Genomic DNA, 19,538 nt, shown 5'->3' with positions numbered 1-19,538 from the left:
AGATAATTCATTGGATGCAAAGCGCTTTGCAAGTCCTGAGAATATGGCCAAACAACGCAAGCTCTTTCTTTGCTTCCCCAGTAACTTCAGCATTCCTGATATTTTCTCAGCCTAGTCAACCAGCGTCCGTTGACCCAGGGATAGGGAAGGGATTCACTTCTGGGGATAGGCAGCAGGGGGAGGCAGTGGGTCGGCGCAGGCGCAGTGGGGCCGTGTGGCGAAGGCGTGGATGTGCGGCTGCGCAGAGTGTCAGGTCAGTGACAAACAATCGGGGGAAAGACAACAAAAAGGAGCAAAGTGAGTGGAGAGAGTGAGGAGCCTGAGGCTGGCACATGAGCACAGGGCAGCTAACACAGAGCAGCCAACACAGGGCAGCCAGCCAGGCCTGTCCCGGCTCCCAGCATTGGTCAGGCTGATAGGGGCCGCTCACACTGAGCATCACTGCAGAGCCGGCCTGAGGCATTGTGAACCCAGTTAAAGAGGCAGCTACCCTGACATCCCCACTGAGAGAGTGCCCCACACACACACACCCCTACTCTGTGTTAGCTTCACTGTACTGATGTGCCCCGCTTGCTGCAGCACCCACTAGGTACCTGGCCTGTTCCTGCACTTTGCAGGGTGCCCAGCCCCATAGGGTGCCTGGGCTGTTCCTGTGCCTCGCAGGGTGCCCAGGCTGTTCCTGCATCTCACAGGGTGCCTGGGTTGTTCCTGTACCCTGCAGGGTGCCCAGCCCCACAGGGTGCCCGGGCTGTTCCTGCATCCCACAGGGTGCCTGGCCTGTTCCTACACCTTGCCTGGTGCCTGGTTTTGCATCCCACAGGGTTGCCTGGCCTGTGCCTGTGCCTTGTAGGGTACCTGACCTGGTCCTGCACCCTGTATGGTGCCAGCCTGTGCCAGCACCCACTGGATGTCTGGTCTCTATCTGCATTTACTCTGTGCCCAGCCTGTGCTTGCACCAGCTTCATGCAGACATGAATCCTCGTCACACAATCCACGTCTGATAAGATTAATTGGCCAGGGTGGAATTGAACTTTTTTTTGAGCAGGACATGCAGCTCCTCAAAATTCTTTCTGCTCCACAGACTGAGAGCCAATGGTAAATATTAATATATTGGATTTGGTAGTTGTATCCTTAAGGGTTGTTTGTGCATTTGTTCTGGATTTCCTGTTAGGTATTCAGTGGGTTTTGTTGGTGTAAGCTTGTTGGGTAATTATGACATATTCTGAGAAAGATATGCTGGTGTATGACCTTAGTAGGATTCATATGTGCTGGTTCTGGGCTGCAGACATGTAGATCTGTGCTGGATTGGTACCAGTATTGTGTGGGATTACATAAGGGCTAGTGTAGGCAGATATATACCAAATGGATTTGTATTGTAACTGGGCTATTGGGGGTATATTTGTGTGGAGGTCCATATCCTGTCTTTCTCCTGATTTTCCTTTGCCTTCCACAGTAGGAATAGATGGATATTTCAGGAGAGAAAACCTTCTGGGATAGAATAAACCAGGAGACACCTTAAGGTAAATTTTTGCTTTTGTCTTAGAAATGTGTGATTACTATTTGAGGAAACCAATTTTTCTTCTCTACAGTACAGTACCTGGATGTTTTTCTTTATTTGGTGTTTCTATTGGTTGTTCGGTGAGGAGTGAGTAAATAAGGAAGAGTGTAAAATGACAATGGTTGCAAGGGTGGCACTTTTATTTTGAAAAGCCTTGGAGTTAGGCCGTAGAGCTAGTGCCATCAACTCATTTGGCTTCAGCTCTCTAATCCCAGAATGAAGTAAATTATGCTGTTCAGAGGCACAGAGTCAGGATCATTAACAGGACAGGGTGATTTCTCCAGAGCTTACATAGTCAGATCTCTGACTCTGTAAATGAATGTAGGATTTTAAATCCAGTTCCCTGCTGGATTTGTGGGGTGGCAGTGGCCATCATATGAAGTTGCACTCATCAGTGAATGCCCTTGGAGATATTAAATTAATGTATTTTCTTTATTGTGGTGAAATGTCTTTTGTTACATTGTATGTACTTTGAAATTTTTGTTGAAATGAACTGCGTTTGAGATTGCTACACTGGCTGTTAATCTCAGGCCACATCAACAATTAGTAACACAAACATTGTGTATTTTGCAGCATGAATGACATCAACCTGAGCTCTGTGGGGATGGATCAGCTGAGTGTTTCATCTGTTAGCAGCAGCTTACCTGTTACAGGAAGTCACTTAGGAATGGGTTCACCCACTCACAACCCTCTCCCAGCTCCAGGTATGAAAAGCTGATATAAACTGGAAGAGTTCAGTGTGCAAAAACTGATATTCCCTGTCACTGATCAGCCAGCAGACTGCATGTTCCCTACTGATCAATCACCCACCAAACTCAAGTGCCAGTTACACTTTATTTCCTTTGGATTATTACTTCTTGCAAGTGTGTATTTTCTCCTTTATTTTTCTCAATCTATTTGCCTCATGGAATACATAATAACTCTTTGCTGTACCCGCCAGCTCCAGACTGGATTAACAACATTCTTGAATATTAACATTATTTTCACTGAAGGTTTGTTTGCTGCTTTGAGCTTATATCATTCCATACCAGACATGGCCAAACCTTAAGCCCACATACAATAACCTCCAGAAATTCTAGAGCTGCAAGACACGGACAAACTTTACAGATACATTTTTATTACTGTTGCACACACTTCTGTGAGGAAAGCTACGGTTTTTCCCTCTCATATCTTCTAGGCTTCCTTCACACACAATTCAGATCATGGCAGAAGAAAATGTGTTTCATTGGCACACTTCAGAGCTAGCACATACTCACTGATCAACTGACTTTGGTAATCTTGCTCTTCCAATGTGGAAAATCAGTCAGGAGATTTTTTTTAAAGTATTTTACTTGATAAAATGTTGTAACCAACTACTGAACAACAAATTCGAATCAGGGTACCTGTGTTCCAACACAGTAGGTTCTTGCATTCATGTATTGTATTAAACTATTTCCTCACTTTCCAGGCTGAGAGTTGAAGGGCCACCAGCAAGAGGATGGGTTAGGGAACTACTAACATGACTGAGGGTCATGTGATTCTACATAAGGCCAACGGGAAACTGTGAAAAATCTTGCTATGATGCTGGAACGTATCGTTGATCTTATTAAAAAAACTCCTCCCTCTCTTCTCCCAGCAGCCTACTCTGCAGTTTGCTCTTTCTGTGAAGCTATTGGTTGCTGAGGCTGCATCTGGCTGTTTACTTCCCACCATTATGTGATTTAACGGGTTTGACAGGACAAGGAATGAGCCACATTCTTGTCAAAGAGCTGCATGGGGCCACCCCTGTTTGATGGTCTGAAATCTATTCTCAGTTTATAACGTTTTACCTGTAAAATTGTTGCGTCTTAGGCACTCTCGTTAATTTTACTTGCACTTGGCTTTTATTGAAGTTTCAACTGATGTTTCATAATACCTCAGAATGCTTCTTTCTCGAGAGATCTTGGTACTTGAATACACAGTGCCTCCGTATCCCTTAGAGTTGGAGTGCAAATTTTACTAAGTCAATGTCTCTGAAACTCTGCTTTAGTGGGCCCAAAGAACTGTAGGCAGAAATTTGTTCAATTTGAAATTAACTCGCAAGGTCGCCCCATCATTCTTCCTTGTGGAATGTGCATCTTTGTCACAAATTGAAAGACCAACAATCTATCTGAAAAAAGGGAATGGGCCAAATGTCAATCATGTGCCTTGGAAACACATTTTTCAACAGAAGTTTTGGCAACAGGTCCTAGTAGCACCAAAGTTCATAGAATAGGATGTTACTCCCTTAGCCTTCATTTCAGCAATTTATTGGGAAGCTTTAAGAATTGCAAATACTAATAAAACTTGAGTTGCAAACTGGCCATGGAGAGTCACTTCAAAAAGATCATGATCCAAAGACAGGGTTTGTTGTTACTTAATGCTGTACAGGTATTTCATATAGCATTGGTGTTGTGGGAAGGGCTTTCATGATATGTGGGAGCTGAGAACTGCTTAGTCAATTTAGATGTGGAGATGCCGGCATTGGACTTGGGTAAACGCAGTAGGAAGTCTCACAACACCAGATTAAAGTCCAGCAGGTTTATTTGGTAGCAAACGCCACTAGCTTTCGGAGCGCTGCTCCTTCGTCAGGTGAGTCTTTAGATCATGATCTTTTTTGAAGTGACTCTCCATGGCCATTTTGCAACTCAAGCTTTATCAGTCCTTGCAATTTTTAGAGCTTCCTAACACCTGATGAAGGAGCAGTGCTCCAAAAATTAGTGGCGTTTGCTACCAAATAATCCTGTTTGACTTTAACTTGGTGTTGTGAGACTTCTTACTGTAGTCATTTTAGCCCAGAGAGCAATAGGTGTGCGAACTGACAACAACAACCTCTTGCATTTATGTAACACCTTTAACATAATAAACATTTTGAGGCAAAATTTGACACTGAATAAAGAGATATTAAAGCAGATGGTCAACAAAATAGGTTTGAAAGAATGCCTTTAAAAAAATGGAGAGGTTTAGGGGAGGAATTCCACAGTTAGGGCGTAGAGTGGGATACTCAAGAGACTGATAGCTGATGAATTGAGATGGAGGTTAAATTAACAAGATTGAGAAGTCACTCACTTGACACAGGCTTTAGGGAAGAAAGCAGTGAAGAGATCTCAGTGAGAAATGTGGCATGACACTTGATGGACAGTTAGGAATAAGGAGTTAAAAGAGAGGCAAAAAGAGTGGATCAGGGTGAGACGCTTAAAGTATTAGAGGAGTAAGGATAAAGTGAATAACAAACTACATTTGAAGAAACGCAGAAAATTAGCCCAGATGCTTGTAGATAATTTGATTTCGTCAGGTTTCACAATTTATGGAGTTTTGATGCATTGTAACCAGGATGTTTTGTCTTCTAAGTAATTTTAGTGCCAGGTAATTGCCAAAAAATTCATGCAATGCCTCACTGCTGTAAATACCATACCTGTATTATGTGAAATCATAATCAGGGTCACTGATATGCAATAACTGAACATGTCAAATTCATTTTTATTTTTGTAATACAGGTTTGGCAGTCTTACTGGCATTTAAGGATCCAATTGTTTGATTTCACCCTCCTCCCCACCAAAACCATAAATTGGCAGCCTTGATGATAGTACACTATCAGACTGTGCATTTGCTATTCGCAAGTATAGCGTTTTGTGATGTTATTGGAAGGGTTAGCAATTAGTCTGTGCCTATTCAAGCAAAACATGCTGCACAGAAAGTTTGGAAAACATTTAATATTCGTGTGCTCATTTTCATTAATTTCTTGGTGTTATGCTGCAGGAATGCCAGTGGCAATACCGAATCTTAGTCCTTCCTTAGGCTCCCTCCCATCAGCCCTGTCATTAATGCTTCCAATGAGCATTGGAGAACGTGGAGTAATGTGCAGCATTCCAGAGCGAAATTATACTCTACCGCCTCCTCCATATTCACACTTGGAGAACAGTTACTTTCGGCACATTCTGCCAGGTAAGTAAAGATCAGCAGCAGGAGGGAAACAATGTAGCGTTTGCTTTCTTTTAAGCATCGTGTCAGAAATATAGAGGTGATTCTCAGGAAAGTGCTGAATTGGTGGGAAAACTGTTCTAGATCACGACTGTTTTGTCAGTTCAGCTTCACACTCAAATCTCCCCACTCTGTGCAATGCAGAGGTCCCAATTGGAAATTTCATTAAAAACCTGGGGGGAGGGGAGTGGGGTCCTATTCACACCAGAATCTGAAAGCTCTAGATCTCTGTTATCTGTCAGTCTCGCCCTTTGTTGGCCAGCTGCACCGCTGGCCAGCCCAGGATCCTCGCAGTGCTGTCCCTCCAGCCTCTCCCCTTAGCCTCCCCCCTTTCCCCAATAGCCCGATCGCAGCTCCCTCAACAATTCCTGGGCCAGTCCTCACCACCGTCCCCCCACCCCCACCACCACCATCCTAGAATGCCCAGATGTCCAGCCCACCCCCCCCAGTAGTAACGATCCTCTCCTCACCCTGTCAGACCACCCCCCCAACCCCCCAGACCACTCCAATTGCTGCCCTCCCTCCATTCCAGACCGATCCCCATGCAGAGTGGCAGCTGAACCCCCACTCTAGGCTCCCCCCACAATAGTCCCACCACCCCCTTGGCACTGCCCAATGTCCGGTGGGAAGACCAAGGTGCCACCACGGGATGGGCGGTGCCAGGGGCACAGGCTGGCACTGCCAGGGTGCCCATGCCGATGGGGCACGACCCCCTGCCACCTAACCTTCTGGGGGGCCCTAAGTGCCCTCCCTCCCTTCATACCAGTGGGGTCTTCTGCTAGTTCCCCAAATGTGGGAAGCCATTCTAAACACCGCTGGAATGAAGTACTCCTGGCAATGCGCATCTCCCACCCCGACTTGCCAGAAAAGTTGTGGGTCGGGATGGGAGAATCACGACCATATTGTGCATTCCAACAACTGCCAGGCATACATGCTTCCCAATCTATCAGTCCTGCTCCCTCGTGTATCCCATGTCTGCTTCTTCTAGGTTCCTCAGTGTCTGCCTCAATCCCTTGTATGACAGTCTCTGTTATTTCAAAGGTTTTTTTAAGAAGTTTATTTATTAGTCACAAGTAGTACATTAACACTGCAATTAAGTTACTGTGAAAATCACCTAGTCGCCACAGTGGGTACACTGAGGGAGAATTTAGCATGGCCAGTGCACCTAACCAGTGCGTCTTTCGGACTGTGGGAGGAAACCAGAGCACCTGGAAACATGCAGACATGGGAAGAATATGCAGATTCTACAGAGGCAGTCACCCAAGCCAGGAATCGAACCCGGGTCCCTGGCACTGTGATGCAGCTGTGCTAACCACAGTGACACTGTGCTGTCCTCTGTTAACCTTCCATCTCTCTCTATTGCTGACTTCACATTTCCTTCATGTGTCTGTACTACCTTATTCAAATTACCTCGATCTGTCTGTGCTCTCTGCATGTGTCTGCGATGCTTCCTTCATGTTCCCGTCATGTATCCGTGCTGCCTCCACATTCCAGTCACGTTTCTGTACTGGTTCCATGTTCCCTCATGTGTCCATGCTGCCTCCATGTGCCTTTCATGTGTTTGTGAACCATAGAACCATAGAAAATTACAGCTCAGAAACAGGCCTTTTGGCCCATCTTGTCTGTGCTGAACCATTTTTTGCCTAGTCCTACTGACCTGCACTTGGACCATATCCCTCCACACGCCTCTCATCCACGAACCCGTCCAAGTTTTTCTTAAATGTTAAAAGTGTCCCCGCATTTATCACTTAATCCGACAGCTCATTCCACACTCCCACTACTCTCTGTGTGAAGAATCCCCCCTAATATTCCCTTTAGACTTTTCTCCTTTCACCCTTAACCCATGCCCTCTGGTTTTTTTCTCCTCTAGCCTCAGTGGAAAAAGCCTACTTGCATTCACTCTATCTATATCCTTCAAAATCTTATATACCTCTATCAAAGCTCCCCTCATTCTTCTACGCTCCAGGGAATAAAGTCCTAACCTATTCAATCTCTCTCTGTAACGTAGCTTCTCAAGTCCCGGCAACATCCTTGTGAACCTTCTCTGCACTCTTTCAACCTTATTTACATCCTTCCTGTAACTAGGTGACCAAAACTGTACACAGTACTCTAAATTCGGCCTCACTAATGCCTTATATAACCTCACCATAACACTCCAACTTTTATACTCGATATTCCAAATTTGTAAAGGCCAGTGTACCAAAAGCACTCTTCACGACCTTATCCATCTGTGACATCACTTTTAAGGAATTCTGTACCTGTATTCCCAGATCCCTCTTGTCAACTGCATTCTTCAGAGTCCTACCATTTACTTGTACGTTCTACTTTGGTTTGTCATTCCAAAGTGTGATACCTCACACTTGTCTGCGTTAAATTCCATTTGCCATTTTTCAGCCCATTTTTCTAGTTGGTCCAAATCCCTCTGCAAGCTTTGAAAACCTTCCTCACTGTCCACTACACCTCCAATCTTTGTATCATCAGCAAATTTGCTGATCCAGTTTACCACATTATCATCCAGATCATTGATATAGATGACAAATAACAACGGACCCAACACCGATCCCTGCGGCACAACAATCATCACAGGCCTCCACTCAGAGAAGCAATCCTCCACAACCACTCTCTGGCTTCTTCCATTGAGCCAGTGTCTAATCCAATTTACTACCTCCCCACGTATACCTAGCGACTGAACCTTTGTTACTAACCTCCCATGAGGGACCTTATCAAAGGCCTTGCTGAAATCCAGGTAGACGATGTCCACTGCCTTCCCTTCATCCACTTTCCTGGTAACCTCCTCGAAAAATTCTAATAGATTGGTCAAACGTGACTTACCACGCACAAAGCCATGTTGACTCTCCCTAATAAGTCCCTGTCTATCCAAATATTTGTAGATCCTATCCCTTATCACACCTTCCAATAACTTGCCCACCACTGACGTCAAATTTACTGGCCTATAATTTCCTGGATTTCTTTTGGAATCTTTTTTAAACAATGGAACAACATGAGCCACCCTCCAATCATCCGGCACCTCCCCTGTGAATACTGACATTTTAAATATGTCTGCCAGGGCCCCTGCAAGTTCAACACTTGCCTCCCTCAAGGTCTGTGGGAATACCCTGTCCGGTCCTGGGGATTTATCCACTCTGATTTGCCTCAAGACAGCCAGCACTTCCTCCCCTGTGATCTGTAAAGGTTCCATGACCTCCCTACCTGTTTGCCCTATTTCTGTAGACTCCGTGTCCATTTCCTCAGTAAATACGGATGCAAAAAACCCATTCAGTATCTCCCCCATCTCTTTTGGTTCCATACACAGTCTACCACTCTGGTCTGCAAGAGGACCAATTTTATCCCTCACTATCCTTTTGCTCCTTACATACCTATAGAAGCTCATTGGATTTTCCTGCTCTCTGTCTGCCAAAGCAACTTCATGTCTTCTTTTAGCCCTCCTGATTTCCCTCTTAAGTAGCTGTCTCCACGTTTCCTTCATATGTCCATGCTGCCTCCATGTTCCAGTCCTGTGTCCATGCTGCCTCCATGTTCCCATCTTGTGTCCTTGCTGCCTCCATGTTTCCATCACGTGTGTCCCTGCTGCCCTGTCTGCACTGTTGTTGTTTGGGACTTCTAGAGAGGACATTCCAATTCTTTTCCCTTTCAGATGGATGACTGAATTGCTGACCTGCCATATATTTTCATCTGTAATTCCAATTCATCTGTTTTTCCTTCTCACAATGTTGTTTATGGAATCAAATGTGTTCTGATTAAACTTCTCAGTTGCCACAGTCTTTTCATTATTGTCAATGATAGTTACTACTTTGTTTTCTATTCCTAATCTCTAAGCAAACCACAATTCCTCCAATGGAAAAATAAACAGACTATTTGTTCCTGTGTCTCATTATTGGCCACCATGAGGGCTGTGACAGCAGTCTGGCAAGATCTCCAATCCTGGAGGGGAGGCATGGACTCCACAGTTCACATCTTTATCATGGTAATGCTGGGATTGAGAATGTGGTGTCCAGAAACAGTCTGTTACGTCTTTGAACACCATGAAACCTTTAACAAGCTGGGTCACTGGTCTTTTTTTAATTATGCATAATGTTATTTGCTACAAATATATTTGATTTATTTAAGTAATCTTTAAAACACTTGCACAACATTTGGGCAGTTGAACAACAAAAATTCAAATCCTTTTCCACTGTGCATAGTCACATCCCCAGATTAAAAATTCTGGTTTCTGCCCAGGAAATGGAGTTGCTTCTCCCCATTCCACTCTTTTATTCCTTCTTGTACCATACATCAAAAAAAAAATCATGATTTGATGTGAAGTAAAGATAATATTTCTTGATTTACATTTGTTATTTCCTGCAGGTATTTTGTCTTACTTGGCTGACAGACCACCTCCCCAGTACATCCATTCCAGTGCTATCAGCGTGGACGGCAGTCCTGCACTACCGGTATCTGGCAACCAGCCGACTCTTGACCATTATGAACCAAGTGGTGCAGTGGGCTTGGAGTCCAGCATCGTCTCAATAGACTCGAGACAAGTAGGCAGCCATGACTCCCAGAGTCTGCATCAGAGCAACAACCAGGAGGTCCCATTGGATGCCAACATCTCCATGGAAACGGTTTCTCGAGTAAATAGTCCCATCTCTACAGAAGGGATGGGTGAAGATTTGACCTTGAATGGCGTCACAGGAGAGCCACAAGCATTGCCCTCTGGCTCCAGAAACCATGAAACAATAACTGTGGACACAGTGGGGAATAATTTGGAGGCAGAGGCAGTAGTAGGGCAGAACACAGTGATTCCAATTCATGCCAACGCCATAGAGTTGCCAGTTGTTATGGAACCAGAACCAATGACTGGTCGAGTAAGCAACTTGCCAGAGAATACTCTGAGTGACTCTATCCATGCTGCTGCAATGAACTCGAACCCAGTAGGAGTGGCACTTTCTTCCTCTCACTCATTGCCTTCACTTGAGCCAGTCTCGCTTCATGGGTCCAGCGTGGGACTGGACACTGTCTCCGTTTCAACCATTACAACGGAGGTTTCCATGGGTACCAATCGGGTGGATGGGTCCTCAGAAAACCTTTCATTCGTGTCAGGATCTCTGCAGATGGAGGACTCCAGCTCTAACAAAGAGAATCTCACAGATTCCTTTACGATCTGTAAGTAGTAATTTTTGTTAACATTAGTATTTGAAGAATAAAATCTGAATTCACTTTTGAATCCTGGATGCAAGAATACTTGTTATTTTAAACTACAGCAGCCATTTTCTAATGTCAGCATCCTCTGGTGGTATCAATTTTGTTAATATTGGGAATGGAACACTATTTTCCTTTTTACAGATGGTGTTCACATCCAGTTCTCCAAGGTGAGGGACAGCGTGGATGTAGGTGCATGTCCAAACATGGTACCTTTTAATTCCTGAAGCAGAAGAGTATTCCCTTGTGTAACATTTAATCTTTTAACCTCAATTAATCAGAGTCAACTTGCCTTTTTTGAATTTAAACAAAAGCTGTCTTCTTGGCCTTTCAATCGTCATGCTAATTTGCGTAGAATTATGAAGGATGTATTGTCAGATTGAAATTGTCCAAACATTTACCCTTAAGGAGTGGATATTTTCATCTTAGTTTTCTCTGCTGGATTCCAACATCACTCACACAGGCAACAGGGAAATTGTTGAACCCACTGCATTAGTCTTTGTATTTTCATTGTAATATAAATGGTGACTGAAATTGCACATTGTATTTCTGTTTGATATCTTTTAATCTAGTAGTTACATTGGTGGGGTTAATTCTTTGATGGCTTGTTTTGTTTCAACTTAAGGAAATCCAATATCTGTTAGTTTATACAGCTAGTTCTCAAAAATTGTCCCAGACTAGTAACTCATAGTCATGATACCCATGTCCCCGTTGTATGACAATCTTGCTTTAAATTTGGATATGTTTCATCAATCGCAGCAAATATTTTCGAATAGTACTTAAACTACTTTTACGTTACAACCTGGGTCTTAGCAGAGACTGCGCTAAGTACAACATTCTCCTGGAGGCTTTAGACCATAAGATATAGGAGCAGAATTATGCCACTTGGCCCACTGAGTCTGCTCTGCCATTCAATCATGGCTGTCATTTTTCTCATCCCCAATCTCCTGCTTTTCCCCATATCTCCTGATTCTGTTATTAATCAAGAACCTATCTATCCCTGTCTTAAAGACAGTCAATGACTTGGCCTTCACAACTTTCTGGTGCAAAGAGTTTCACAGATTCACCACTCTCTGGCTGAAGAAATTCCTCCTCATCTTTGTTTTAAAGTATTGTCACTTTAGCCTGAGGTTGTGTCCTCTAGTTTTTCCTCCTATAAATTTTTGTAAATTCTGTAAATTGACCATGTTCTGGAGTTTGCCATTCTGCTGAAGTGCGGGTCGGGTGACGTTTTGACCACCATCAGGAAGCAGCCTATGTAATGGCCTGAGGCAGCCAGAAAAACTTTGTTTAATAAGTTGATCTTTGTGGCCTTAAAAAAAAGTGTCTGGTCCATTCATCTTTGACAGCTACCAGCTGTACAAGACCTGGGAGCTGGCAGCTGAGAACTAACATAAAAGCAGCTTTAACAGTCACTGATAAAAATATACCACTGTTGATATTGAAGTTTTGTTTTTCCCTGTTCTTCAGGGTGTACTCTGTGTGACCGGGCTTATCCTACTGACTGTCCTGAGCACGGAGCTGTAACTTTCATTCCGGACACACCAGTCAGCAGCCGAGCCAGACTGTCGATCCCTAGACAGCTAAGCCTTAGGCAGTCTGTCACGGGAGAAGATGTTGGTATGCAGGAAGTTTCATCTCATTATATGTTCTGCCTGTTTATAAAAGGAAGTTGTCATCTTATGGATTCTTTTGAGAACTTTCTGGAATTTCTGGAATAGCTGAGATTGGAAATTAATTGCATTGGCTGCTATGGAACAAACTAAACTGCAGCAGATGAGCTTTTTTTTATTGTTATAGTCTTTGTGATGTTTCCGTCCATCTGCTTATTTTTGGGAGTATATTTTAATTTTAGTGGAGATTTATAGACATCCTCCATAAAGTGTAATTTTAAAATGTATTTTCTTTAGCCACATTCGACATGCCCCAAATCTATTTATCCTTTCTCCAGACTCCAAACTTCTCTTCCAATTCCAGCTGGTTTGCGCTTCCATCCAAATCACCCAAATTCAACTGCTCCTTCCCTCCACCCTGCACCAGACTCGGGTAATCTGTGCTTTCTTCTGCACCCCTTAACCATTCTGGTGCGTCCTCCTAACTCTGCATTCCTCTCACCCAGCCAACCTGCACCTCACCCCAGCAGCAACAGACAAATCTAGTGGCACCATTAATAATGTTTGGTCACACGGATTGCCTCAGAGCACTGAGTGCATCTGTTTACTGAGACTGGCCCAGCTTCATTGGCTCTGATGTCTGACAGGTGTATGGAGTCAAGAAACAATTCCTGTACGCACCTGTTTTGGACCTCTGATTGGAGAAGAAATTAACTTGTTGGAAGTCGCCGATTGGTCAAACAAAAGCAACACTAATATCTGGAAGGTTAGTGTGACAGAAATATACTGTAAAACCAAACTTTGTACTTAATGTTTTTGATTGTATCCTAATACTGTAATACTAAAAGACAGAAAAATGAAGGGTCACTGACATAGCATTGTCTGATGTTAGCCTCTGCCAATAAATAGCTAATTGGGAATGCAGATGTAACCGACTGACTTTATGATTAGTAAACATTGGGCGGCACAGTGGTTATCACTGTGTCTCTCAGTACCTGGGACCCAGGTTTAATTCCTGGCTTGGGTCACTGTCTGTGCGGAGTCTGCACATTCTCCTCGTGTGGGTTTCCTCCAGGTGCTCTGGTTTCCTCCCACAGTCTGAGAGACGTGCTGGTTAGATGCATTGACCATGCTAAATTCTCCCTCAGTGTACCCAAACAGGCACTGGAGTGTGGCAACTAGGGGATTTTCATAGTAACTTCATTGCAGTATTAATGTAAACCTGCTGTGACACTTTAAACTTTAGAAAAATAAGTAATAGATACTATAGCTGGCACGTGACCTCAATACTCATATAAACAAGGCACATACTATATCTTACATACTTAGTGAATTAGTTAGGAAAGAGGGTCAGAGAGATCAGGCATGCTAGTTGACCCATCATTGAATATGCCGACTCATTGCAGAGCAGTGATTAACAAAGAAAACAGAATGCTAAATCCATGGCCAGATTAGCAGAATGCAAATCTGCAAAAGTTATCTTGAAACTGTGTTGTGTTCCTGTCAGACCAACTGTGTAAGCATTGCATTCATTTCATGAATTGAGGTATGTTGGAAACAAAAAGACCATAAATCCTATCCCAGAGGACAGACGTGTGGAAAGATTTGAACAATTTTGACCCTCTTTGAAAAGAAATGAGAATGAGCTATATGGAAGTGCTTAAGATAATAAACGGATTAGGAAAGGTTAACCCAAAGCACTACTTCAAGTTATGGTACAGAGACTAGGGCACTTTGTTAAATCAGACCACAAGGCTGTGCTCCTGCTCCCAGCTTACAAGCAAAAACTGAAAAGAGAGAATCTGATAAAGAAAGTCAAAGTCATGCAATGATGGTCTGAGGAATTGGATGATCTATGGGACTGTTTTGAGTCAATAGACTGGTCAATATTTAAGAACTCCGTGACCAATCTGAATGAGTATGCCACTACAGTAATAGTCATCATTAGTAAGTGCATAAGAGACTGTGTGCCAAAAAGCAAATCCAGTTTCCCAACCGGAAATCATGGATGAACAGGGATAGCTGCTTGCTGAAATCCAGGTCTGAAGTGTTCAAGTCAGACCTACTCAAGAAATCCAGATACGATCTATGGAAAACCACCTGAGATGCGAAGAGACTGTTTAACCTCTCTTTATGCTGACCTGAGGTCCTTACTTCCTTCAAGAAGATGACCATCATCCCGATCCCAATGAAAAGCCAGGCCTTAAATTATTACTGTCTGGTGTCCATCCTTATAAAATGCTTTGAAAGGTTATTTGTGGCAAGGATCAATTCCAGCCTCCCAAATTGTCAGGATCCACTACAGTTGACCTATTGCCACAACAGGTTTACAGCGGATGCCATCACCCTGGTCCTATACTCAACCCTGGAACACCTGGATAACAAAGACCTTTAGGTCAGACTCCTATTTATTCACTACAGCTCAGCCTTCAGCACCATTATTCATACAAAATGTATCTCCAAACTCTGTGGCCTAGGGCTTGGCTCCTCTGTCTGTGACTAGACCCTAAACTTCCTAATCTAAAGACTGCAATCAGTAAGGATAGGCAACAACACCTCCACAATTGTCCACAATATTTCAGATGTGGCTTAACCTGAGCTCTATACTGGTTCAATCTAACTTCCCTGCTTTTGTACTCAGTACATTTATTTATGAAGATCACTTTATCCCTTCTGCCAAAATTTATCACCTAATTTCTCTGTATTAAATTCTGCCTGTCACTTGTCTGCCCATTCTGCTAGTTATCAATGTCTTCTTGCAACCACTAAATATTCTATCCAATGGTGTAATTTTCTTTGTTTTTTAATCTAGATATTTCATAATTATGTTTTGGAGTTCCTAATAGTAACAGCAGATGAGAACATCTGTAACTGGATGATGTTTGTGCATAGAGCTAGGTGAGTCAACTTCTGTAGTGTCCTAACTATGTAAGGGTTTGGGTTTTTGCACAAAAAGAAATGTGGTTTGCACACATAGATACAACTAACAACAGATTAATTGAAGAGCTGTTCTCTGTGCTGTGCGGAGTACCAAAATTGCAAGTAAAACAGGAGTCTGTGACAACACCCTAATGACATCACCGTCAAATCATGTGATTAGGTCTTAATGCAACCGTCCACCCATTTAAATACATAACAATTTCCACTAGATATATGGAATGTGGGGAAGCGAGCAATACAGATCACACAAATGGTAAAATACTGATTGAAAGACTACAACATGCTTATGTAGAACCCATGAATTTGACAATTCCTACTCATCCCAGTGTACAATTCTCAACCCAGAGCCATGCAAATCTGGTATAAAAACATGTTGCATTTCTAAAACAAAATGGTGTAACTGGATGTTCTGGGCAAACATTCTCCAACTTGACACCTGGGTGCACGAATACAAGAAAGCAATGTGATAATCTGCTTTTAATGTCAATTGATGAATAAATATTGGCTAGGGTACTAGAAATAACTCCAAGCTCTTTTTTGAAGCAGTCTGTGGGGATTTTTTTTTACATCCACCCAAACAGCCAAGTGAGGCCTTGGTTTAATGTCTTGTCCAAAAAATAGCATCCCCAATGATGCAGCACTTCCTCAGTAATGCATTGGAGTGACATCCTTGATGTTTGTGCCCAACCTTGGAATGGTTTCGAACCCAGGACCTTGTGACTCAGAGGTGAGAGTGCTATCAACTGAGCCTGTCACTGAATGCTTTGGATAAGTGCCAGTGCCAAAAGTGGTGTATGGCATCACCAAACTTGAAAGCGAATATGATAAAATAGGAAGCAGTGATTAAGTTAAATGCTGAAAAGATTCGGGATCCTCGGATGGTTTTCAAAAAGATCAGCAGCATTTAATGGAACAGATTCAGTCGATGTAAGAGGAATTGTACAGTATACTCCTGATAATTAATGTTGCTCAGTGCTAAATCTACCATTGCAGCAATTTCTAGCCCATTATGTACAAAAAGCCCTAAGGACTGAATTTTTTTGTTCCCCCATCCCCCTTTCCCCATAAGCAGCGAGTGCCACGCCTGTAGTTCAACTGGCATTTTACCAGTGGCAGGGAGCCAACTGCCGTTAGGTTAGATTCTCTGTATGGTGAAAGAACTGTTGAGTAGAATTGGAGCCTGAGTCGCATGGTCATTTATCTGGCATTTTACCTCTGGGTCATATTGAAAATCAGGCTGATGGGATAAATGCTTCCTTTTCCATGAGCTATGAAGATCATTGTGAAGCATGTTTGGGGCAGTTTCAGCTCCATCTCTGGTGGATAATTAATGTAAGATAACGGAAGTAGGATCATATTGGTGTGAAGAGAGTACTCTCTAGGGGTCGTGGTTAATGTAATGGAATACTTCCCACCCTGTACTCGCCCTGAGTGTGCAGAATTGTGCACTGCAGAATACTCTTGCATTTCACTGATGCTTTATTGGGCTGGGAATATTTGATGGGGCCAGGGCAGAGGAGGCTTCAGGTGTACCTGAGCTGTGAATGTTTGACACTGATGTGAGGAGCAGAAAATATTACATTCCCAGAGCACATGCCCTTTGTCACTGTGCATAATTCTCCATAATGTGCTGATATATTTGCATAGTTACATACCTCTTACAGAAAGTTTTAAATAATTTTTCACTATTAGTTGGTTCCTTCTCCCATTCATTTCCTTCTTTCATGTGGTGCAGTCACTTAATACAAGCACTTGTTGATTGTAGCTGGCCTTGAGGATGACATTTTTATTCCTGATGCTACAATTGTTCCGGAAGCATTGACTTTGTGAATCTTACATTTGGTTCTTTTTATTTGTATTCAATGTAAGCCTTACCTCAGTGATGGAAGAATCACTCCAGGTCTTGAACACATAATCTAGGTTGCCAGTGTGGCTATTAGTAAGGAAGCGCTGTATTCTGGTTGAGAATTTAAACTGAGGCCCAATGTGACCTTGAATGGATGTAAAGGATTTCTGAACTATTTGAAGAAGATGGGGGAATTCTCCAAGTGTACAATGCCACACTCCACATCACTAAAACAGAACGTCCATGGAGAATTCTCTCAACTAGCCTGTGGTGGGTTTGGTTTTGGGAAGACATGGTGAATCTGGCAAGAGCCAAAAAGTCCGAAATCCTCTGGCATAAAATCTTGCTGTAATTCTCTCAATGGCAGGTTATGGTGGATCACACTTCCCGTTGTCAGGTGATGCAAATTCCTTTTGTATTTCATGAGTCCTGATTGAACAGCTGCCCGTTGGCATCCTGTCAGGCATTCCAATCTTACATTACACCAACGGGAATTTATATTGGCATCAAACTCGATTGCAAATGAGTGCTGTGCACAGAGTGTTCCTCAGTTTGCCAAAAACTTTGGGGAGAGTGTAACAACGTTCTGTCATTGTGCTGCGCTGCTGCTGATGCACCTTTCACCACCCTATTGGGGTAGACCAGATCCTTCCTTCATCTCCATGTCGAGCTGGTCTTCATGGACAGTACCACGCTGCCGGACCCATAGATTCTCCAGCGTCAGAATCAGATCAGTACAGTGCCTGGGATAGGGGTGTGCGGGGACAGTGGGGGGGTGGTCTCCTTGTCCCTGATGCCACACATCAGTACTTACCTGGACAGCATTGTGTTGTGGGACTTGCACAGCCACCCCAAAAGTTTGACTGGCCTGGGGGAGGTTTTCTGGATGAAGATGGGGGAGGGAGGGCGGTCAAAGGGATACCGTATTGTTTACTGGAAGGGAATACATGAAGACTCCAGGTATGGTGGTTGGAGCTCCAAGTAGGGAATGGGCAGGTGATAGGTTTGGGGGGGGTGATGATTAAATCAAGGAATGGCCTTCTTTTTGAGGCTGCTATCCTTTTCCCTATGGGTTACTGACATCCTGCATGATCTGGTGAAGACAAGTGGACTGGAGAAAGTGAGATGATGTGCTGGACTTGTATTTAAATATAGCGCCAAGACCTTTGAAACCGTTGGCTTAGATGGTGGCCGGACAAATCAGCTGCTGGCCCACCAGGAGTTCGGAGAGGAACTCCACTGTGCAGAATTAATCAGGTTCCAAATGCAAAATTTGGCGTGGGATCCTGCCATTTTGGTTGGTGCTACCTGCCACCATATTTTGCCTCAAGATGGGAGAATTCTGCCCCTGGTTGTTTACTTCACTGCTGCTTATGAGACCTTGCAATGTGCAAATTAGCTATTGTATTTCTCTATGTTAGTATCCTTCAGTGCCAATCTTAAATGGAATGTTGCTTATCTATAGCTTGTTTTCCCTCTGTGTGTCCCATGCCTGATTACTGTGTGCTTGTACATGCATGCAGAGAATCAGATTGCCACTTAATACTCCCCCAAAATAATTTGACAATAATTTGTAATTTACTCAAGTCCTCAATCCATTACTTGAATAATTGAATTTGCATATCAAGCCTTGTCCTGTAATAACTTTTGACATCAATACTTTTAACCATGTAATTTATTACGGGATTCCTGATGAAATCTAGAAAAGGAAAATGCAGAGGTCTAGGTTTCCAATCATGCCCAGTATCATTGGTAATTGTTTGTAATAAAATTTCCCTTTCATTCCAAGATGACCTCAATAAATCCTTACATCATAAGAAGTAGGAGCAGGGGTCAGCCATTTGGCTAATTGAGCCCGCTCCACCATTTGGTAAGATGATGCTTGATCTGATTATGGACATAACTGCATTTTCCTGCCTGCAGGGGGCATAACATTTACTACCCCCCCCCCCTCCCCAGCCCTGTAGACAAAAAAAACTGTAAAATTCAGCTGTGAATATATTCAATGGCCCAGCTTCCATTCCAAGACTAATGACCCTCCGAGAGAATAAGTTCCAAGACTAATGACCCTCCGAGAGAATAAATCCCTCTGCATCTCTATCTTCTATAGAAGAGCCTTATTTTGAAACAGTCCCCTCTAGTTCTAATGTCCCATGAAAGGAAACATCCTGTCAGTCCACCTCAAAATCTTGTATGTTTCATTAAATAACTCCCATGAGTATAGGCCCAACCTGCTGAATCTTTCCCCATGGCACAATCCCTTCATCCCAGGAATTAGACTAAGAGTTATTTCTGAATTGTTTCCAATGCATGTTTATCCAGCTACAAGTAAGAAAGGCAAATTTGACCAAGATAAACAGTTACTTGCATGGGGAGGCAGATGCATATTCCACAAGAACAGTCA

The 19,538-nt window shown here is 43.3% G+C and overlaps 1 protein-coding gene across 4 annotated transcripts in view; it reads left to right on the top strand.

Annotated features, from left to right (window-relative positions):
- The first annotated feature begins 206 nt into the window (after positions 1 to 206).
- The window catches only part of prdm4 (PR domain containing 4), a 30,273-nt gene continuing 10,941 nt past the window's right edge, over positions 207 to 19,538 (top strand). The window contains exons 1-8 of one of the 4 annotated variants that reach the window (XM_080190961.1): positions 207 to 253; positions 1,454 to 1,520; positions 2,132 to 2,262; positions 5,315 to 5,500; positions 9,902 to 10,699; positions 12,206 to 12,355; positions 12,996 to 13,114; positions 15,161 to 15,246. In XM_080190961.1, the coding sequence (XP_080047087.1) occupies positions 2,133 to 2,262; positions 5,315 to 5,500; positions 9,902 to 10,699; positions 12,206 to 12,355; positions 12,996 to 13,114; positions 15,161 to 15,246 (1,469 nt within the window). In that variant the 5' untranslated portion in view covers positions 207 to 253; positions 1,454 to 1,520; position 2,132. The other 3 variants (XM_080190965.1, XM_080190962.1, XM_080190964.1) reach the window with 3 other exon arrangements.

Source organism: Carcharhinus amblyrhynchos, chromosome 6 (assembly GCF_965287045.1).
Source record: "Carcharhinus amblyrhynchos chromosome 6, sCarAmb.v2.hapA, whole genome shotgun sequence".
Taxonomy (NCBI): Eukaryota; Metazoa; Chordata; class Chondrichthyes; order Carcharhiniformes; family Carcharhinidae; genus Carcharhinus; species Carcharhinus amblyrhynchos.
This window is presented reverse-complemented; position numbering and strand designations above follow the sequence as displayed.